The 24,128-nt window shown below is 39.9% G+C and overlaps 3 protein-coding genes across 3 annotated transcripts in view; 2 read left to right on the top strand and 1 right to left on the bottom strand.

Annotated features, from left to right (window-relative positions):
- Positions 1-776, bottom strand: part of spega (striated muscle enriched protein kinase a) — a 54,951-nt gene extending 54,175 nt beyond the window's left edge. The window contains exon 1 of the mRNA XM_078291244.1: positions 413-776. Within this exon, the coding sequence (XP_078147370.1) occupies positions 413-776 (364 nt within the window). The remainder of the gene's footprint in view (positions 1-412) is intronic.
- Positions 777-12,695: 11,919 nt separating this feature from the next.
- Positions 12,696-17,651, top strand: LOC139921149 (L-rhamnose-binding lectin CSL3-like). The gene is made up of 9 exons (XM_071911308.2): positions 12,696-12,724; positions 12,965-13,000; positions 13,506-13,556; positions 13,759-13,897; positions 15,349-15,464; positions 15,635-15,685; positions 16,481-16,616; positions 17,103-17,246; positions 17,349-17,651. The coding sequence occupies exons 1-8, from the start codon at positions 12,703-12,705 to the stop codon at positions 17,212-17,214; spliced, it is 663 nt and encodes a 220-aa protein (XP_071767409.2). The 5' UTR covers positions 12,696-12,702; the 3' UTR covers positions 17,215-17,246; positions 17,349-17,651.
- A 2,151-nt stretch (positions 17,652-19,802) lies between these two features.
- Positions 19,803-21,674, top strand: inha (inhibin subunit alpha). Its single transcript, XM_071911334.2, has 2 exons — positions 19,803-20,103; positions 20,926-21,674. The coding sequence occupies exons 1-2, from the start codon at positions 19,803-19,805 to the stop codon at positions 21,672-21,674; spliced, it is 1,050 nt and encodes a 349-aa protein (XP_071767435.2).
- Positions 21,675-24,128: the final 2,454 nt, after the last annotated feature.

Genomic DNA, 24,128 nt, shown 5'->3' with positions numbered 1-24,128 from the left:
TCCCTTGGGGGTCCCAACCCCCAGTTTGAGAACCACTGCTCTAAACAATGGGAAATGCAAGATCAGTGTAGTTAGGTAATCAGTCCATTTGGGTGGCATCTGGGTAATGCAACAAAATGTCTTTATTTTTTTTTAAATGTTAAAGAAACTACTGTTTAACATCCACCTTTATAAAAGAACATTTGAAGCTGAAATCTAATCTAAAATCCCATGTCATGCATATTCTGGCTTGAGAGCTGTCACACAGAGTTTTTTGGTACTTTGGGGCCCTAAAGTGTTGTTACTGTGTCTTTTACATGATTATACTTGCAACCACGACTTGAGGATTCATTGTCAGTCTCTTACTTTTACCTTGGCAAAACATTTGTCTTCCTGCTAAAGAGAGAGTAAATCTCAGTTTATTTGTAATTACCTTCACCAAGATCTATAATGGCCAAGACGGCACTGCTGCTCGCCTCCCCCAGCTCATTGGTGGCCACGCAGGTATACAGGCCAGCGTCGGTGGTGTGGCAGTCCCGTATCCACAGTCCCCCCGAGTCCTGGGCTTCTGACCGAGGAAGGAGCTCATCGTTGTGGTACCAGGCCAACGAAGGCTTTGGAAATCCTGCCACCGACACCCTGAGGCGGATATCACACCCTGTGCCCACTGCTGCCTTGCGGAGCTTACGGATGAAAACTGGCGGCGAGGATTCTTCTGTTAAAGCTGGGTTTTCGCCAACTTTCGCCCTCTTGGACGGGATGTCGAGACTGGGGCTGGATCCTGGGCCTTCTGCCATCTTTTTTGTGCTTGGCGGTTGGGCTGAACTCATGGTTTTTGACAAGTTATTGAGGGGGGGGGGGGACTCAAAGTGACTGCCTTCTTGAGGTGAGCTGCAATTACTTGAGGCCTCTTTTGAAATCCTCCATTGGTTTAGATATCCCCAGGCTCACAGGGACTACAGAGGACTTCTGACCCGGGCTGTAGCATCTGGGACTGCGTTGACCAGATTACAGTAATCAGATTGACATCACAGTTATGTTATGTATACGTTTGCAGGTCAAGTTCATTAGCTCAGTTGAGGTGATAGTAAGAAAGACAGTTAAGTACAGAAGTATTCGAAATAGCAATAAATGGAACGCCAAAATTACGTTATGTCATGAAAATTTCATTTGAATAGGTCATTATCTGATTTTGAATCAGACTGTTTTTAAGTAATACTGATATGTTACAAAATCATGAATTTTACTGTGCTTCATGATATAGCAACCCACACATAATTCTCATCCAAAAACAGAATTTCCCCGACAACAGAGAGAAATGTAACTTACTTCACTTTTGCCCTGAAAGCCGAAAGGAATCTCTCTGGACATCCTCGCAAAGTCCCAGCTGAGGTAACGAGATCCATGGAGCAAAATGTTTCATCTCAAATCAATTACTAAAGCCTGCGTCTCTGTGTGTCCTTTAGCGCGCCCGGGCTCTAGGTGTAAGTCCAGCCTAGATCATGTAGCATTAGCAGCCACCAGCACCGTCCCTTTCAACAGCTCTGGGGTCTGCTTTCACCCTACTGAGGAGGGGTCAGAGAGAGAGAGGGAGAGAGAGGGAGGGAGAGAGAGAGAGAGAGAGAGAGAGAGGGAGAGAGAGAGAGCGAAAGAGAGAGAGATTCCTTCTCTAATGCCCAGTGTTGGCTTTAATGTCACTCAGGCACTCTATTCTCCTTTTTGTGCTCTCTCCGTTTTGTGTTGTTCTCTACCTCCTCTCTCTCTCTTGTCTCTTCCTTCGTTAAACTACCCCCCTGCCCCCCCCCCCCCCCCCCCCCCAGCTTTGAAATGACAGCTGCACCACCATGGATAGGTCACATTTCTTGGGCTGCCAGTGCCATGTGACCTTATCCATACATACACACACACACACACACACACGCTAGCACACCCCAACCCCTTCAGATAATGTTATCAACCAAAATGTGTGTGTGTGTGTGTGTGTGTGAAAGAGAGAGAGGGAGCATGTGTGTGAGAGGCGGACATGCTATAAAAAGGGTGTCCAAGAATGCAGATAGGACTTAGTGATTCATACAACTGTAGGGCACTAACATAACAATAGCTACAGTATAATAAAGCAGCTTAAAAACAACTGCAGCTGGTGCAACAGCATTTCATTTTCAATACATGTATCTTACTGACACAGTTAAAGTAATTTAGTGACAAAAATTTCAATATATATATGTGTAAATATATAATATAAAAATATAAAAAATCAGAGGTTTCACTCCTCTGTCTTCCTTTCTTTCATTCTTTGACAAATGTTAAAAAAAAACAATCGAGCTTACAAAGAAAAAACAAGCTTCACATATAACAAAATTCACATATAATGTAGCATTTTTGCTTGTTTACGTTCAATTTTAAAAGTGAATCAAATAAGAGCACATTCTTAGGGACCGTCATTCAATTGGAAATGTCTTATTCCGAAACACCATACATTTAATTAAGTAAAAATTTTGCTAACTTAAATTCATTGTTCAATTATGATGATTCTATCTTGAAAGGTCGACAAAAGGCCTTGAGATGTCACATAACTTTAAACTAACTCATAATGTGTTTTACTTGCAATCATCATCATCATCTTATCAGAGTCCTACATATCCTACATATGAACTTTGTCAATGATAAACTCAACACCAGCAGGACCGGAGGTTACATTCACAGAACTGCCAGCAGGGAGGATCCTCTTGAAGTCAAAGCAGAAGCAAGGTAAACAGTAAAGTAACAGTAAAGAAAACGCATTATCCCTCCAAGTTTCATCAAAATCTGACTTGTTGTGTAATAGTGAATGCATCTCAAAGTTCCAAATCAAATTTTGACCTTTAATTATAGTGCCTCCATCAGGCCAATCAGTGTAATGTTTTAAATGCCAGAACACAGAGGAAAAATGCATTATCCTTCCAAGTTTCGTCAATATCAGACCAGTAGTTTTTTTCCCTCCAATGTGATAGAATCAGGAGTGGAACTATGGACAGGGCTGTGTCTGTCCATCTGTCCATCTGTCCATCAAAGGTGATATCCCAGGTGATATATCAGACACCACTGGTCCTATTTTGGGAAATTTGAAGAGATGATGCATTTTGGCAATGTGTTCTGGTGTTACGGTCAAAATTTCACATGCTGAAAGGCCATAACTGCTGCACCACTGGTCCAATTTTTATGAAATCTGGAGGGAAGATGCATCTTGTTACTGATTGGCCCAATGGGTGCCTGTATCATTTGTGGGAGGTTACATTTACTTCTTGTGCTTTTTTATAGATTACTGATGTTTGCATTCAGAGCTTTAAAATGGCGTGGTACTGTACATAATAGGGGTCAGTAAATTATTTTGTTTATTAATTTGTTAAACTGGCGCCGATGCCAACAGTCTCAAGACTCACCCTGAGTATGGGACAGAGCCTGAGAGATGCACATCACTTAAAGCTGAATTTTGTATTATTTTTGTATTCTTTTCTTTCTTTTTGTATTATTTGGCGAAAATTTCATAACACCTTCTCAGTAATTCAAATGGTCTGAGAGAAGATCAGGCCTCTGTATAGCCTCTGCCTCTGTTTTCAGGCTCTCCAAACTCTCACCGCTACCTACTGCCTGTCAATTACACACGCACATAGCTCAGTCTAGTCCTGACCACCCTGCAGAGACAAAACAAACATATCCACAGAGGAAATGACGTGAAACAGCCATAATCCAAACTGAATACTGGGACTGGAGTAAGGAAGCCAGTTATTTTCTCCACGGCACAGGACGTATTCATCAAGGAGTCTGGTGTTAGGAACCTATGGCTCTGCAACTGCAGTAGTTAATCTATGCTGACAAAAAAATATTTTTGCTAACAAATGTTTTAGTAATAACTAGACTGACCTAGCAGAGCAGGAAGTCGAACCCTACAGATCTGCTGAGTAAAAGTATCATCCTTTTCTACTGAGTTTAGTGTGTGACATGTACAGAAGCAGTCCAGCCAGCAGTCGGCACTTAGATACAAGGATAGAGCAAATCCAAAACCGTTTATACTGCAGGTAGGCAGCTAACAGCAGGGAGAGTGACACCTATGATCAAAATACACATTCCTATATATGATTGTCCTATCTTCAAATGAAAGAAATAATAGTGAAATTAAGCTATTTCTCATTTTGCTTTCTTGGAATCCTTTCAAAGACCTCTGTAGGTCCCCTAACCCCACATTTGACAACCATTGCCTTGATGCAGTCAAGTGAGGGCACAAGATTAAAGAGAAAAAAAAAAAAAAAAAAAAGGCCTAATACACACTGTCATATATGAAAATCTCCTCATCCTCAGGGTGATCCTCTGGGCATATATACATATTCAAGATAGAGTGTACTTTCTGTGTTTGGTGGTGTCTGTACATTCCCTTCTTTCCATCTTAATCAACTGTAAGAACTTGATTAGCTGTCTAACATCTATTTAGACCCTGAGGTGTACAATCCAGTCAGGTGAGAATTGAATAGTACATACTATGAACATACTGTACTTAAAGTATACAAATGCACAGTCAAATTATATAGCCACAAGTTATTATTCTGGATTTATGGGAGCGTTTAATGCCATGTGAAAAGCTAATGTTCAGAGACATACAATACTTTCCACTTCTCATCAGCTCAACAGCTCGTAGCAAAGCTGATTTGATTAGTGACCAGCAGCCTATTTCAACTAAAGAGTGGGGGAAATTACAGCAGTAACTTTTACTAGATAGGCCGCAGTGAAACATCCAGATGACATTGTGTGCCAGACATAAAAGTGTAAAAAGTTCTCCATGGATCTGAAGTCCTTAAAATATCAATAAACAACATTAAATTATTAAGATTATAATAATTATAAAATATGTTTTACAGTTTATTTTAATTATTGGTCATATCAAATCAATAATGAACAATTATCACATTCAAGTATCCTCCTACTAGTTAGACCTGAGGGTTTTCAGGACTGACGATGTTTGCATATTGTCATCCTGCAGTGGTGTTACACAAGTTTAAAAATGGACCAGACATAAATTATTGTTTGAAAATTGACACATCATTTCAAATAATTTGACTGATATATCCTTATTGTTGCTGGTAATTGCAAAAGTCTGTTCAAAAGCTGATAATACATACTTTTTTTTTTACCTTTTAGAGCTGGCTGCAGCTTGGTGTTGGCAGTAGGCTATCATCTTCAGTAATCTGTTGAAAACATCTCACTTTAGCTTTGCTTGATAGTTTGCTAAATGTTAAACAGTTTCAGAGAGAAAGACAGAGACATTAGGCACACAACAGAAAATGTAACGTTAGCCAACCTAAAGCTAGCTACTCTAAAAAAACAACAGTTAGCTAGCTAGCTAAACGTTAGTAACTTTTTGCCTTCGACCTCTGCCGGTTACACAGTTAAGGTCTTCAGAGAAACACACCTGTGCTGTGTTTTTTTTTTTTCTTTCTTTCTTTCTTTTTTTTGCCCATAAATTGTGCAATGTTAGCTGTCAAACAATTATGCTGCTGTCACTCCGTTTACGATCCCATCGTCCCATCGTCTATTTTTAGCGCAGATTGGAATATACCACTTGGGTTGGAAAGGGGGTGCAGCAATCCAAATGCAACTATGCTATCTAAATGTAGACAGAGCAGTTATTTTACTTCTTTAATTAAATATTAGATTGAAAAGATTGAGAGATTGAAGATTAAATATTCGATTTTTACTAAATTTTGACTTTTAAAAGGGGTGAAAAGTGGAGGGGCATCTGCCTAATTAGATATACTGTATAAAACAGGCACTGTTTGCACAAATAGTACAACTCCTCAAACCACGATTTCAGAAGGCAAAAATGCGTACTTACTAACCATCTGATAAAAGTGGGGAAAATCTGTATAAATGATGTACAGCTCTAAATTGACCTTCCTTTTCTATTTCAGAACTTTTCTATGGCATGTGATGATCAACAGAATGAGACTGATCTGTCCATTCTTACCACCATCTCTCTCTTCATCTTGTCCCTAACTTGACCTCCTGCCTAACCCTGAAACGAATATACCAACTTTTAGGCAAATAAACTCTTTGATCATCTTTCCACTGTGCAAAGAGAAGACTGATCACAGTCTCACCTTTGTGTCTAATATTTTGTGCACTACAGTGCATATGCTTTTGAGATGGTGCCAGTGTAACTTGTACTGTCCACTAAAGACAGTCTGCTAAAGCAACATGTACTGCAGTGAACTAAATAAATACTGGACATAAAGAGGTGCTATCAGTATTTTTTGTCTCACAGTGGTAATGTGATCAAAGAGCTTCTTTGCCAAAAAACGCATCCATATCTTGTAGCCATTGCTCACTTCCCTTACTGCTAACTCAAATGCTGACGTCTCTCTTCCACATCTGCCCATTGCCCACGTTTGCCATGTTGTATTGTGATAACATTGTAATGTGACCCTTTTTGTGCACATTCAGCTGAAGGACAGCTGATCAAAGGTGGAGTCAGTCAAAACTGTCTTGAAAAGTGAAGTGATCTCGAGACAAACCAACATTCAGTTTCCAAGAGGGTTGCTTAGATAGGAGTGATGACAAAACGGGGCTTTCTGAGCCATGTGTATTGGAAATGGGTTCACTATTCGAAGCTTCAATTAACACAGCGCACAAATGACAACCCATTCTACTTCTGTGCTTTTCGATTTATTTTTATCAATGTTATTGTGGTTTCTTTTATACAAGCGAAATGATGTGGCTCAGTCCCGATCGCAACGGCACAGGTTCAAAACTGGCCGTGCCTTTTGCTGCATGTAATCCCCTGTCTTTCCTAATATAAATCTTAAAAAAATAAAAAAATAAATGGAGGAATTAACCATCAAGAAAACACAATTTTTAGTACCTTCTTGACTGTTCATGGCTTTGTAACATGGCCTCAAAGTGTACTGTTAAATAAATATACATTAAAGTATGCACTGTGTTCCTTTCCCCTGTAAGACTGTGTAGTTAGCCCCGAGGGCCCTTCGCCTGACTAGGATCCAGGATATATGTTGCCAGAATGTAATCATGCTGTATGTATGAAGTCATCCCACAGTGATATCTGGTATTTTGCCAAACGAAATGATACATAATAACATTAGCCTCTTTACTACCAGTCTACCTCTGTCTGCTAGCGTGGCCAAGATGTTCTCAGTGAACACTATTGTCTGTGAATATAACCATTCTGTATATTGGGATTTAATTATGAGACTAAAAAAGTTTTCAATCAGAATGCATTACAATTTCTTTAAAGGTTTCATATTATTCATTTTACATTCATTTATTTCGATCAGACATTTCTATCAGCAATTAACTCAAACTAGTCCAATGCTTCCATGCACTGCAGCCTGCCTTGTCGTCAACCTCCTCGAATCCTCCCATGTCAGTCCCCACCTGCATTCCCTCCATCGGTCGCCTGTGGCTCTTCCTACATTAAAACCCCCGGTGCTGCAAACAAGGCTTCAAATGGAGCCGCACCCCTACACCTCCAGGCCATGGTCCAGCACTACCTGCCAATCCTGCTCTGCGTTTGCCCACTACCAGCTGCTTAGAAGTCCTTTCCAAGTGACGACCTGGTCCTCGCTCCGCTTGGTGTGGACTCGTCTCCCTCCTGGCTCCCAGTTGGTAGAATGACATCAACACTCCAGTCAGAACAGCAGCATTACTCCCCATCTTTCATTCTAGGCTGAAAACTCATGAATTAACTCACATCGTCCTCTCCTCACTGAGTCATACTCTGCCTGCTTTATCTTTCTCATCTACTTAATCCACTTTATTTTAAAAAACAGCCCTCTACCTGTCTCCTTAGCTCTTATTTTTTGATTTCTTTTCATAGCAGCTCTCTCTTATATACGATTACTCTACAGCGACACGAGCATTGTAAGGGAACTGTGACTCTGACCCTTGCAGTCGTTGCTATTGCAGAACTGCCAACTTTGGAAAAAATGACCGCATTGTCGCAACTTTAATGTGACTTACGACAAAACACAAGTACAATCTGCCTGACTAAAATGTGTTATCAAGAAAAACTCTACTAAATTCTACTGCTGTACTTATTCTAAAGCTCTCTGGATAAGGCCTAAAATGTAATGAAAATGATATATTTCCTAAGGGTAGTTCAAGCTATAAGGCATAAAACCCTGAGGTATGTGTGCTTCCCTGTATGATCAGTCAATATTATCTTTATAGAAAAAAATTACAGACACACTATAGTCTATAAATACACACAGTCATTGCTCTATCACTATATGTAACCGAGAGTTTTTCGTGTTAAGAGTCAGGGAGACTCTGCACTTGTGAATGAGGCCACCCCTCCCAATTTTTTCAATTTTCATCAGCCAAGGTTGTCTGGAAGTGGTGGAGGCTTAGCAGTGTTTCACAAAAATGTATACAAATGCTCCCCCTCCTATCTTGACAGTTTTTCCTCCCTTGAATGCCTTTGTTTTTTAATTACTGACATGGTACCTCTACTCTGTGTTTTAGTTTACAGAACCCCAAAACTAAATAATGGTTTTATTCAGCAATTTTCTGAACTCCTGGCTCTCATCGTGCCTCAGTACGACAGAGTGGTTATTCTTGGTGATTTTAACATCCATGTTTGTTGCCCTTCACATTCTCTCGCCAGCTGATTTTATGAATCTTATTGAGTCTTTCAATCGCGTCCAATCTGTTCTAAAGGTCACACACTTGATCTGGTGCTTTCCTCTGGTTTCTCCCTAGATGGTTAAAGCTAATGCCCGCTACCATGGCTAAATGACCACACCCGGGCCGTAAGAAGAGCTTGTAGAAAAGCTGAGCGTAATTGGAAGGCCAACAATCTCCAGGTCTCCCTTGACATTCTAAAACATCTAATGTGACAGCGCCAGACAGCGGTTAAGGATGCAAGATGGTGCCATTTCTAAAATGTTATTACAAGATATTATCCCTACCACATTTTTAAAGGAGGTACTTGGAACACTCGGTCCTGTTATTTTATCCATGTTCGTGACTTTACAGACATGGCCTGGAAGTGTTGCCAAGTGCCTGTTCAATAATTATACATTAAAGCGTGCACTGTATTCCCTTCCCTCAGGACTGTGTATGGGTGAAGGGCCCCTTGAGGGCGAGAGTGTAGGCAAGAATGTAATCATATGTATGAATTCATCCCACAATGATATCTGGCATTTTGCCACATAAAATGATACCACTTGTCTACCAGTCTACCTCCATCTGCTAGAGTGACCAAGATGCTCTCAATGACACTCAATGAAATGCAAATTAAAACAGTTGAACCATCATGTAGCCACTGAAGGATGGAGAAACCGCAAAAGCAAAGTGTGGTAAGAATGCACTTTAATAAAAAAAAAATATCAAGAGAAGCATGAGATTTATACTGACAATATATCCGCCCTTCCTCAGTGTGAGTGGATCTGCCAATCACTTTTATTTATAAAGCAAATGTGTTCCGTTCATTTTTCTGCATATCGATTTGGAATGTTGGCCTTGAAATAAGTTACATCTTGTTTCCATTGAGTTTCAATTGTGCAGATTCTCTCTCTCTCTGTCTTTACTTCTCTTTACCCCTTAGAAAACCGAGTCATTTCTGTCCAGAAGGCCAACTATGGCCGTCTCGACTGTGAAACCTGCACTACAGAGCCTGTGGATGTAACTTGGTGCATGAGTGAATTCGCCAGTGAAGCAGTCAATAAAAGGTGAGGAGTTGCCAGAAGTTGTTTTTGTGAGTTAGTTTTATTTCATTTCTGGAGGGAATTTACATAAATAAAACTATGGAATGTTGAAAATTCACTTGCAAAAAACTCAACATGAAATGCACCGAGTGTCATGTAATGCCTGAAGATGGTTTGTCATGTTTTGCAGGAGACGTGCTTCCAGCATCAGTTTTCCAGAGAGGAGCATCGTCTGTCTCTTCCTCCCTATAGCTCTCCTGAAAGAAAGACAACACAACCATTTTAGAAATTCTCAACCTTGCTCGCAATTTGTTTTTTCCCCCCAATGTTGTCCATATACATTTGTGATAAATAGGTACCATTCACCATGTTATCTGGGATATGTAAAGGTACCCTAATTTACAGCAGTACATGCGCATGTGAATGGGAGTTCTGGTGTTTGGTGGCTGGCCTGTAACTCAGCATTCAAGTGTGAGTGTTGTCTCATCACTAAACATGAGGACCGTGCCTTATAGAGAAATTAGTGTTTTTCATTCATTTCATTCAGTGTTTCCATTTTTTTTCTTCTCTCTTCAGTGTATGGTGACAGGAATATTGTTAGGCACTATGGCTCTGACCTTATTAGGTTTGTGGTGTTGCTTATTAGGGGTCTAAACGTGTAGTGCTGGGAACCCTATTGTAATTGTTAGGATTTTTCTTCTTCTTCTTTTTCTCCACTAAAAGTATCTGGAGCTCAGAAACAGTAAGACTCACAGTAACCAAACATAGTTTGAAATCTCAGCCGCTACCTAGGAATTAGGCTACACCAATTGGCCTGATGGTGGCGCTATAACTAGCAATTAGCAACATTTTGGCCAATAACTCGTGAACCATTTGATTTAGATTAGATTAGATTAGATTTTTCGCCATCTTGCATTTTAAGAAAAACAGTTTTTATGCTTCTCCTTTTTCAATTTTTTACTTTTTGCCTCCAAAATTTGTACACCACAATACCCGACCAAGCTTCTATGTCTTTTCCCAATCACATGGCCCCAAATAGGTGGGCAAGTAGAACAATGGTCATAACTTAAATAGAGTTCATCAACTATGCGTGCAAAAGCACATTTGAATCCAATAGGGGACACCAAAACCACAAGCAGATGTACCAAATCTCATACAAGATGCAAGATACTTTATTGCCACACAACCAGGTTGGTGCTATTTATTTTCAGTAGCCTACTGCTCTGATTGAAACATATCTACAATTACCCCCCTTCCTAACAATAAATACATACACAGAAGAAAACAAACAAAAAAACAAACAAAAACAAACAAACAGTAGGATCTGTCAGGGGTCTAGTTGGGGGGGGGGGGGGGGGGGGGTTGATACACAAGTGGACTAGTAATAATCAAAATGCAGGATGTGGTCAAAATTATGCTGGGTGAGCGTACCTTATGACTTTTTAGCTAATATCCTGACCCAACACTTGTCACTCGTCTTGATGAGCCATCTACTTTGAAACAGCAGCTAGCCTGAAGCTTCAGCAATATTTGTCTTTGGTAATACTCCATAACTGTCTGTTATCCACGTCATATATAATGTCAGTACAGGCAACACTGCTCATGTACTGCCTGAAAATATTGTCTGGTAGTAAATTATGGAAAGGGCCAATGGAAGCCATATTGAGTGCAACACCCCAACAGCTCCACACAATCCCCCCGTCCCAAATCGGTCCCTAAACACTCGGCCTCGGATTTGTGGGTTCCCGCGAGCCGCCGCCATGATGGAGGGTGTCCCATTACCAAGTGCGCCAAATGAAGTGGGGGTGACTGGCTGTTCAGCCCTCCGACGTTCCCTCGAATGGCGTTCCCTTGCTGGCTTAAAAACAAGGGTTACCCAGAAGGCACTGCGATACTGATATGAACTATCACAGAGAGCAGGAGCGAGGAGGAGCCAGCTTCCCGCAAATGTAATAGCCTAATATAGCTCTAAATTAACTGGCTAAAAGGGTTAGGGTTATCAGTATGTCACAGGGCGAAGGAGCAACATCTACCGCTAGCGTGAGTGTCCCCCATGATGAGTCTGAGGATCTGCTGCTGGTTCATCTTCCCAGACCCAGACACAATCTGGAGTCTTCCCAGAGTTATGATTTTTATTGGCCATGGTGACTTGGAGGGTAGTAGTGATTTGTGTGGTCGTTATTCTATTGTGTTTGCAAAAATGGACGTTGTTTAGACTTACCCGTCCATCATTTGAGGCGTAGGGGTTGGGTTTCATGCAGCTTCGTCCTTGCAGTCCAGACTTTCTTTACCTGTGGGGGTTGATACAGGGAAGGTTGTTATTGCCATATAAGTCATGTATATTTTACTTATTTTAGGTTGTCACAGCAGGACCATCTTCCAAATCCACACCAATCACTGGTCGATCTTCAACCATGGCCACGCTCCCACACTGACCAAGTAAACACAGAGTGCACAGACAAGACTTTTGCCTGTTAGTGCAGTATGATTGGATGCATGATTGAATACAATGAAGTCTAGTATTCAGAGGAATAATTAGCCTTTCGCTTTAGAAGTATTTCACAGTATTAAAGTAATAAATTGTTTATACACTTTGTGACTAAATCATACAGAAGCTCATTGACCATCTATCTCATTTTATCACAGTGTCACTCTGTACTCCACCCTCAACCTCTGACCTGGTAGACACAAGTGTGAGTACATCATGTTCTGAGGAAGAGACTGACAGTAATGGCTGGAGGGAACCAAAAGCAGTTTTATACCAGTCAAAAGTAAAAAGTTACAAGGTTCATTCCTGCCTCTGACATATTGCCTCAAACTGTTAGCAAATATATTTATAATTATCCTGTCCTGTATGCCACAGTTTGTTTGCCCTTCAGCACCGTGACTGTGCTCCACAGTACTCTACTCCTTAAGGATATTTGTATGAGCTCATCAGTGATATCATGCATGTTTGAAGAAGAAAACATATAAGAAGCTGCTTTTTTCCATTTGGTCGCCAATATCTGCTACAGTTGACAAGATGCTCTGCATGAGACTGACTACCATTGCCTGTGAGTACAACCTTTTGTATTCTGTTTCTTGACGTTTAACTGTGAGAGTAAAAGTTTAAAACTGTGATCTGAATGCATTACATGTTCTTTAAAGGTCCCATGTTATTCATTTTTCATGAATTTATTTTCAAATGTTCTATATCTCAGGAAAAGGAGAATGTGCTTCATCGTTTTCAAATGTAGTTTAATAGTTTTAAGTGTCAGGAGGCATCCTGATCAATTCAACTGTTTGCCTTTTAGTGCTGGCTGCAGCTTGGTGTTTGCCAACAGAAGCAGGTACAGTATATTATCACCATTACTACACTATCTTCATTACTGTAGGCTATGTGAATTGTCAAATGTCTCTGAACCAATTATCTGATTCCAACTATTACAAAGAAGGGAAGTGTTCAGTAAATCTTCTTGTTAAATGCAATGCTTCTTACTTTTTAAAACAGAAGAAGTCGTATTGGACAACAGGTCTACCATAGACAACAGTTGAGGAGAAGGCCGTTCTCCCTCAAACATCTGCTGTCATTTGTTCCCCTTCTACAATTATGCTGACCATCTACTTTTTATTAGTTACGATTTAAAATTTTCCTTCTTCCCAACATGTTCATTTTGTGTGTGCCTCCTCGCTATATTCGCATGTGTATGCCCATTTAGATTCATTTAGATGTTGCATGTGGATTGATTGATTTGAAAACCCAACTGCATTTACACCTTGGTATTAATGTGGAAAAATGCATCTTGGAATGCATCTCATGGTTTCCTTGTAGTGACACATTTTCTTTTACTTCAGACTTACTCTATGATGTGGCTTGTCCGGGTGTAAACAATGAGCTGAAATGCCGTATGTATTCCATTATTTATTATTTCTGAACTTCACCTTTATATGATATGCTCACTCTCATCGCCTTCTCTATTGCCTCTCTATAGCCCCTCAGCCATTGTCTTCTTCCCCTTCTTCTTCTTCTTCTTCCCCTCTCTTCCTCTTTCTATCATCACCCATTGTAACCATGTTGTATTGTGATATCTGTTTTGTGTATGTTCAGCTAAAGGACATATGATCAAAGTGACATCAATCACCTCTGGTGCGCAACATGCTTCCATCTGTGCTGCCAGACACCAGCAGGCACCTGTGGCCAGAGCGAACTGCTTCCATGCGGGCATGTTGCCATGGATTAAGTCTGTGTAAGACATGATAACTTATTTATTTACTTTATTTATTTTTTATTTATCTATTTAATTAGCTTGTGAGTTAGTACACTAAGCAGAAACAAAGGATACTATCTAGGGACAAAGGTGGTCAGCAACTCCAATTAAGCCAACATAAGAATCAGAGACAACTGACATTAGATGAAGACGGTGTCTTTAAAGAAAATTTATAGACAATGCATGGTTTAGCAAATTATATTGATAGAGTATGTTGAATCAAGTACCTGCAATTTCGATTGGTATATTTTTATGAGAAAAAAAATCCCTGATATCAAATTATTACGACAATTATTTACCATTTAAAGCTACAACATGCAACTTTTTCACATTAACTAACCATAAATAAATAGCATATATCATACATGATCAGTCTGTGTCTGTGACCTAAATCCCTGTTGGCCTGAAATTGGCTTTTCAATCATGTTTGGGATGTTTTGGGGTGTAAACCACTTGCTGTGGTTGGGTGTCATAAGGGCGTGACCAGCAGTGAGCTTGGGTGTCGCTATCAAGGTGAGGCTAGTGGCCACTGTGCAGGAAAGTTATAGCAACAACAACAATGGCAGACAGCAGTAAGAAACAAAAGAACAATCTAGCATTGGCATTTGGCTTTTTCCCATGCTGCGGCCGAGGGCAACACAAGGCATATTCAGGTCAGGCGGTCAGGCGGTCAGGCATCAACACTTCGTGAGATGGCTCTAGAGGGTGTCTTTGGTTGCAAGATGACCTTCGTTTCCCACACATAGGTTTGGCTGCCACAAAATAAAAAGTTGGTCAATGTATAGAAATTGATCTAAATTGATCTCTAATTCGCCTGCATCGCCAAACATCATGTAATTTGGCGATGCACAGACCAGTAGCATTGCACTAAATTTGGCAGTCTCCCGTTGTGAAAACTAAAGTGAAACTTAAAACAAACCACTCTCAATGTAGATAAGGACAAGTAATTCATCCTAAACAATCACCAGCCACAAGTCCACATCTTCTGCTGCCCTACGAACTTTACCACTAGATAATGTTATTACCTTGCGGTATTTAAATAACATTAGTGGAATTAGGTAATTAAACAGATAACTGTGTTGTCACGCTAGTTAGGAGTTGAACAAATGCGGCGTGTACAGGCCGTGGGCTTGTACAGGATCTGTGCTTGTTTGAAATTGCAAATTGCAGATCAGCCTCAGGCTAGTTGCTGTTTCAAAGTAGATGGCTCATCAAGATGAGTGACAAGTGCTGGGGCAGGAACTGGACCAACTGAGGGGAGGAGCGAGGAGGGAGGGAATGACAATATACTTCTGCTTCTTTTACTGACTCAAGGCGAAAACTTGCATAAGGTAGCTTAACAATCTGTGACTGAAAACACTGAGGTGAACGTATAACTTAACATAACATTTTGGATATGCAGTATTTGACATGTTCTGATATTTCTCTAGTTGTAATGACTGGGAGTACTGCAGACTGCCCAAGCCGAACTCAAGAATGTTCATATGTAATTACACACCCGAGACCTTCATGCAGGTCTCCTACATGTGTCAGAAGAAAAGTGACGGTGAGTATTTTTTTGTATACTAGAGGCCTCCTGCCTGTACATACAGTAGCGAGATATTATCTTTAGCTATTTTTGCAAAGGGTGCCATCCTGTGTAGCACAAACATAATAGTAAGATGATTTTAAGATTTTTAAGGTCAAATCTCATTTTATCTCCTAATGTTCTGGCAGATCTGCGTACCATTGTTGCATGTGAAGGAGAAACTGCAAAAGTAAAGTGTGGTAAGAATGCACCCTGATCCTGTCGATACATAAATGCATGATTATTGATACCCTGTCCAATGCAAAGACTTATGCAAATGCAGATAAAGGTCAAATCACAGCTCATTAGTCTTTGGTCAAAACTAATCTCTACCAATCCTGACGAAGCCTCTCTTGAAGGGAAAATTACAAGAGGCAGAAAATTAAAATTACAAATTACCTCAAAAGAAGAAGAATCTTATACTTGTCTTCCTTTAATTCTTATGAAATCATTTAGAATATGGGTATATAATTATGTTGCACTTTGTATGTTGCACTCCATTGAACACTTTAATCGAAATTCAGAATATTGCGGCTTAACCCTTCCTCGGGGCATAGTGTCTGCTAGGACAGCATGATGATTCGACCGTTTCTCTTAATTTGGAAAACCGATTACCGTTAATCTTGTATTTAATGAAATATACAGCTGTTGATATTAAAATCAACTACATATGCAAGATATATAGTTTTATTTGCAACCCCTTAGTAAAAGAGTTTGCTCAATGACAGGTTATGTACAAATTTCACCATTTTAATTTAGTGTTATGTCCTCATGCGTTCACAGTTGCAAAGCAAGTTTTTTTTATGCCATAAAAAAATTCAAAGTCCTCTATGACCTTTGTTGCCAACATATGGGTAAATTTCAGCTGAAATTTGTGCAGTCAGTGTTATGGAGATCATGTTTAGACCACAGCCATGATTTGCAGAAGAATATGGTTCCTAAACATCACACCTGAATTCTCTCTCCCTCTCTCCTCATTTCTCTGTCACCCTCAGATAAAGGAGTCATTAAGGTCAAGAAGGCCAACTACGGACGTCTCGACAACCAAACCTGCCTCAAACACAAACCAAGCAGACCTACAAAGATGACCTTCTGCATGAGCTACTCAGCCACAGCAACAGTGGAATACATGTGTGTATTGGTTCATAACAGACAAAATTTCATTGAAGGAATACACTGATTTGGGGGGCAAATCTATGAAGTTATTATTGTAGCAAAACATCTGAGAACTTGCAGGTTGCAATTTACACTGACAGAAAATGTTCACGCATCTGGGCCTTAAAATTGAATTCACAGAAAATACTGACAAAATTTCAAGTCAATATTTGAATGAATGGAATAGAAGCTGCAAACCTGCAATATGATATTTGTTCAAATTAATATTTTTTTCGTGAAGAGCGTATATTTTACCTCAGCATGTAATTTTGTTTAGAAAAGTGCTATATAATAATACTAATATTATTATTAGAAATAGTAGTAGTAGTACTAATCAGTACAATATTAGTAGTAATGAGAGTATGTAAAAAATGCTGGCATTGTCTTTTTCTATTCAGATATAGTAATTATTGATTTTTTTTGTTATCACATCAACAATTTTTTTTTTTAACACATCCACAGGTGTAACGGCAAGCAAAAGTGTGACTTTAATGTCAAGACTGAAATTCTGGGAGTGGCTTGGAATTGTGATAAAAATCCCAAGTATCTGAAGTTGCATTATGTTTGTCAGTGATGCGCTCACAGCAAACTCCGTCTATCTGTCCTGTAAGTATAAACAAACACCCTCAGACATGTAGATGCACTTGCAAAGAGTAAACATGCCAAGTGTCATGTGATGCCTTAAGATATTTTCTCGTTTTGCAGGAGACTTGCTTCTGACATCAGCCTTCCAAAGAGGAGCAAAGACTCTTCGTAATCTGTCTCTGCCTTTCTGTAGCTCTCCTGTCCGCTTCCTCCCTTCAGTAATCACATGTTAACACAAATCTGATTGCATGCATTATTAAAAGATTTCAAAATTGAAAACATTTCCCCCCACACTCAACCAGCAATGAAATGTTTAGATATCTATGGTGAATGATCAAGGCAAGGAAAAATCTGACATTGATGTGCATGTTGTCCATATACATTTGTGAGTAATACGTACATTACCCATGTTAACTGGGCTATGTACAAGAAGCCAAATGTGTATCAGTATATGAACATGTGAATGGGTGTTCTGCTGTTGGTGGCTGGCCTGTAACAACAATAAATAATTTTGAGCATCATTTTGAGTGTCTCATCACCAAATATGAGAACCATGAATTAAAAACATAATATTTGCAGTCTTTTCTTGGGAAGTGCTGTAATGCTATAACTGGGATTTTTTAAATATGAATAAATTATCTTTTTGGACAAGCAACCCTGTCCCATCAGAGCTTTGTCAATGAACGAGCCTAAATTCAACAAGCAATAGACCACATTTGGATTAGAAATTTAAGATAAATTAAAGCTGCAAGCAGAATTTCGGGGGGCTGAGCACATAGCGCATCAAGCAGAGTACATTGCACACAGGTTTGTCAAATCAAATCAACTCTGGGAAAGTCAACATTGGCAAAGTTTTTTATTTATTTTTTTTTAACCTTTATTTAACCAGGCAAGTCATTAAGAACAGATTCTTATTTACAATGGCGACCTGGCAAAAGTAACTGGCATGACAGTTTGTACACTGGCTGTCTGACCTGGCAATATCAGTTGACATGATGGTGAGCAGATAAGGACAAACTACGTCACTGTTTGCAATTGACAGTGCACCCAAAGGGTCAAAAAGGTCGTTGCACAGCTAGTCGAGAAGCAGTGGCTTATCGATTCTGGTGAATTAGGCAATTTGTAACCAGTTCTCGATACCCAGCCTTACCGACAACTTCAAGAAGAGGAACAACAGTTCTTTCAGAACTCTTTCTATTTGTGTTTGCTTTTCTGGAACGGAGCAATAATACCCATGATTCCCAGAAGATTTGTCAAAATCTGATCAGTGGTGTCCGTGATATTGTGCATGATGAACGGACGGATGGATGGACTTACAGACCGATCAGGGTCGATCCATAGTCCACCTCCCATTTCATCAAGAGGGACAAAATGTTACCTAAGTTACAAGAAGATTGACAGTTCTAACTTCCAAAGTGTCAGTAGCTATTTGAGACGAAAAGGTATTAATGGTGTAGCTAAAAACTTAAATGTTCTTTCAAAATGAGCAAATATTTTGTCCTAATAAGACTCACTTTTTTCAAATGGCGGACATCTCATTTTACAATAAAACTCTTGGGTTGTCTCAAAACAAGGTTTCACTGGAACCTTCAGTGCACATCTGGTCTTTCATTTATTTTGGCCTGTTAAATGACTGATAAAAATGTCTGGTCATGCAATACACTCAGAAATACACATTATGCAACTGACTTGTCTGAAACGGCAAAGATTCAAGGTCAGTGAGATAAAGAAGGCACAAATGTTTTTTGCAAGATAGATGAAGACTCTAGTGGGGGAAACAGGTGCCTATGATGTGTGTGTGTGTGTGTCTGCCTATTTGCAGAAAGCACCTCGACATGGGTGTATAATAAAGACAGATTTGTATTTGACTGCACTTTCAGCAAGATTTTGTGTGGGAACATATCTCAAAGATTATTAAAAATGACAGAAGTGTATTTCTCCAGCTGTGTGTAATGCTTTAAGATAATTATGGACATGTCCGTGCCAGTGACAGGTTTCCTATCCCTTTGCTAATATTATACCTTAAAATGTGTTTTTCCAAAACTGACTCCACGGGACACAACAGCAGAGGAAAACATGCAGACACATTGCCTTGAGGATACTGTGTAAAACAGCCATAGAAACAGATAATGCAACATCGCAACACTCAAGGTCACCCTTTGCTATCTTCGGTTTGTATATTGGCAACATAATAATGCCTTTGTCCGCAGAATCTCTCTACTCTTCCCAAATATCCAGATAGTTGCAGTGGTTACCCAAACAAGTACGGCACAGAGTGGACGGGCTTCACACATTATTTCAGAATAAGTAAAAAAAAACAAAAAAAACTGTTGAGGGCTGAGTGAAAACAACCAAGATAAGCCAATGAGAAGGTGGAATACAGCTTTTGGTGGCAATGTGAGAACAGGGAAAGACAGAAGGAGAGAGTCACTTATCTGGAACTAACTTTCCCAACTTTTCTGGACCAACAAAATTACACTTTCTAGTTATAGACTTTCTTACACTTTTTATTGGACTTTATTTCTGTATCAGCTGAAGCAACTGGAAGCAATTTTGTGTTGAGCGGTTGTCACAGCCATGCTGTCTTGCACCCTGCTGATCCTGGGCCCTTTGTGGATCCACAGCCTAACACAAGCCTGCGAGGGAGATGAGCTGCCTCGGGAAGTAGTGCTGGCCTGGTTCAAAGAGCGGGTTCTGGAGGGCTTGGGGCTGGAGCCCCCTGTGCCCTCGGTGCAGGGTCCTGATGGGGGCATGGCACGGGCAGAGGCTAGGCAAGGGCGCCGGAGGTCCTCCAGGACTGGCAGGACAGCATGGATAAACCACCACCACCACAATCAGAACCAGGAAAACTCTCAGATTATCCTCTTCCCCAGTTCTGGTGAGATGTTTTGCTGGTTTTTACCTAAACAACCCCTCTAAAACAATGTTTACCTCATTTATTCACAAGGTTTCATTTCAAAATACTATATCCATTGTGGATTGTGGCGACCCAAATTCATTAGTCAATATTTCAAAAATAAAAATTATTCTGTCCTCCAGAAGAAAACTATTTTGTAGGCAAAGGTCTTAAGATAGGGATACGGATCAGGTTTTTTAGGGTCAATTCTGATGTTTTAACAACATGATTGGCCAATCACCAATCTGATTGCTGATTGATATGATGCATTTTACCCAGACTTTCTACTAATAACATGCCTATGGATATCTGTGCATTGCAAAACCTGTCGCACATGAACAAACTAACAAACACACAGAGTCCGGCTCTTACAGAAGTGCCTCCGAGTACCTAATGATGTAATTGCCAATACAGCCCATAACTGGGGAATATTTGTGCATTTATTATTACTGTATGTTACTCAAAACTCAAACCCAAAACTACAAACAATATAAAATCTGAATAACATGATAAATGTTGAAAAATATTTGCCAGTGATTTATTTTAGACTAAACAAGGAATGCACATTGCTTCGAACACTAATTTTTTATTTTATCTTGATTGACTTTTATAAATCACAATTTCTACTACATAGCAGTGTATTATCCTATGCTTTATGTAAATTTCAAACAAATGATGCCAAATAATTTCACAAATTATTTTTTAGCACAAAAAATTGAGTGCGAAGTCAAACTTTTGCAAATTGATTATGCATGCAAATGGAAAAAATAAACTTCTCTGCTACTGTTGATCTCACTTTGGTAGACTCATCCTGTGCCAGATCTGACTCAGCTGCTGGAGAAGTGACCACCAGCCACTTCACATATTACTTCCAACCTTCCATGAACACCCAGGAGGCCTTGGTCACCTCAGCCCATTTCTGGTTCTATGCAGGGGAAGGAGCCACAGCCAACTCCTCCGCCCCGCTTTTCATCCTCACTTCGGAGCAGCAGCTTCTTCAGGCAGCAGAGGCTCCGTCAGAGACGAGCTCGGACGGCTGGACCACCTACCGCCTGGAGCAGAACCTCCAGGCCTCCGTGTCCGAGGGCCCTTTTGTGCTCCAGGTCCGCTGCCCGGCCTGCCAGTGCCACGCCGACGAACCGGACAAAATGCCTTTCCTTCATCTCCACGCCCAGCCTCGGGGTCCTGACCGGTCACCCCGGCGCGCAGCCGCCACCATCCCCTGGTCGCCGTCCGCCATCGACCTGCTACAGCGCCCCTCTCAGGAGAGACCGGAGTACGGCGACTGCCACCGAGTAGAGATCGAGATCAGCTTCGAGGAGCTAGGCTGGGGCAACTGGATCGTCCACCCCAAGGTGCTGACTTTCCACTACTGTCACGGTAACTGCTCCGCCTGGGATCGCACCACCACCATGCTGGGGATCAAGCAGTGCTGCGCTCCACTCCCGGGGACCATGAAGTCACTGAGGATCACCACTACATCTGATGGCGGGTACTCGTTCAAGTATGAGACCCTGCCCAACATCATACCTGAAGAGTGTACCTGTATCTAAACACTAATGCTTACACCATACATGGCTTTTATACTCATTATATAATGCCATTTATCTTTTTTACTAATTACAGAAGCTCTTATCAAAGTCTGTAGACCAAAAGTCAATTTTTGTCATTTAGCCTACATATATAATCTGAAGTAAAAATACCAGAGTGCTGAGTTTATACCTGTTCTTTAAAAATAATGTATGTGTTTTGGTTCTCACCTTCGGAGGGCAGTGTAGGTCTAATTTGAAACTGCTCAAGATTTCACAGTGACTACTATTGGTATTATTGATATATTGTATGGTATTAAATCAACTGATTCGAACATTAACCAAACTGTGTATTATAAATGCCACAAGCATCATGACACCCGACATACACCTCTAACCTGTGACTATCTTACTCTCCAAGACTATTAGGTCTTACCACAGCCAAAGCGTAATAGAGGCTGCCTGTTACAATGAAAGGATTCCATTGTGTTAAAGCGAAACCATTTTGGTATGACATATGCAACACCCTTCCTATAATCCTGAGTCATGTCTTTTCGGTAACTTCACTGATATTAGCGGAAATCTTAAGGGGAATTCTACAATGAAAATGAAATTTATAGATATAGCTCTCTCAAAAAAATGCATTGCAGTAACATGGAAGTCTAATTGCCACCTCTCAATAGGACTTTGGCTCCCAGAAATGAATAGATGTGAACCCCTGGAGAAAATGACATATATTTTAAGGAGAAAATATGACTGCTTTCTGAAAATGTGGCAGCCTTCCATTGACTACACTGAAACCTTGCCTTTGTCAACAATGGAAAGGTATAATACAGATATGGGGAAGTGATTCTGTCCAAATTATCTCTCATGAAATTGGTCTAAATGTCTCTAACTCAATTTTTTTTTTTCAGTGTTATGTTTGCTTATAAGTTTGTATGATCTATATTCTGAAACCCCCCCAAAAAGAAACACATTTATGATGTGAAAACACTATACCCAAAGCCACTGGGCTATTGCAATGAAAAACATTCCCCTCCAGTGTATTTACTGTGACAAATGAATAAAAAAATGTGGAAAATCACAGAGGGGGCAAATATTTTCTCACAGCACTGTATATGATTTCTCTTATCAATATTATGAACAATAAGCTGGCAATACCTTCATCTAGAAGGAATCAGCTACCATAAGCCACACGGTTAAGCATATATTTAATAACAAAGGAATACACACAAACACACTGTATAAAATGATTAAAATGACTAAAGATACCAATAAATACCAATAAAGAGACCATTATCTGATCTTAAGTGAGAAACCAGGCAGAATATTAGCACACCAGAGTTTTTGTTTCATGTTTAATTCATGCTGAATTTATTTTAACAGATATTTTTAAGACAATACATTATGTAGGGAAATTATAAGTGTATAGTTATCCTACATAAAAAGCTTCAGATGCTGAGATAATGCTTGAGCAAGATGACAGGCGTTTATCTAGCACAAGTTAATACTTCAATACCCAGAAATCATGTCAATAGGTCCTGGTTTGTAACCCTGTCTGTCTCCTTACATTCTTATTTTACTTGATTTTATCTTATTTTTTACTTCACGTCTGGTTTCATTTTTAATCTACTCTTGTCTTATGCTCTATGTACTCACTTATCTTAACTGTTTTGGAAAGCACTTTGTAACAGTTGTTTTAAAAAGTGCTATATGATTAATTAATTATAATTATTTAATTATTATGTGGTGACAGTAAACTGCACACAATATGCTACCAACCTGGCTGGTCTGTGGCTGCTTTATACTAAGGATAATAGAGGGATAATAAAGGTAAAATAGAGTTTATGTCAGAGAGTCCAGCTTTCTCTGGAAGAAGCACTATTTCGCTGCTGTTCAGGAGACGGTTTACATTTCGCTCTTAAGGTTTGGTTCGTCACTTCCTGTGAGTGGGGAAGGGACTACACCCAACTCCACCCAACAAGATAATTTGGGCAAACAGAGTGAATACAGGCTATAGCATTTCAGTATACATATCGCATATCATGCTGGACCCAACCGTTCCTGGTTTGTCATGTGTGGTATATCTTAAACCCATAATTATCTGGCCTTGGTCACATGAATTGCATGGGTGTTATTATACTATAAATGAAAAAGAAACAGCCATACAACTTCTGAAATTGTATGCTTAATTAATTGCACACACAACAAAAAAATAAGTATAGGAACAGTTATAATTGCAAGTAGGCTAACTATTAACATATATAGCCTCGGCCCATTTGAATCTTTGTATCATCCCTGCCTCCTTGGCAAAGGGCATCTTACTATACAGGCAAACAACTACACAACCTCTGAAATTCAATGCTTGGTTTAGGCTATTGCACACATAAAAGAGAAGTGCAAACAGGCAGTAATAACTGCAAACAAGTAACTATTTACATAGGATGCAAACATAACAACTATTTACATACAGTAGCC

This window comes from Centroberyx gerrardi, chromosome 21, assembly GCF_048128805.1.
Source record: "Centroberyx gerrardi isolate f3 chromosome 21, fCenGer3.hap1.cur.20231027, whole genome shotgun sequence".
Taxonomy (NCBI): Eukaryota; Metazoa; Chordata; class Actinopteri; order Beryciformes; family Berycidae; genus Centroberyx; species Centroberyx gerrardi.
This window is presented reverse-complemented; position numbering and strand designations above follow the sequence as displayed.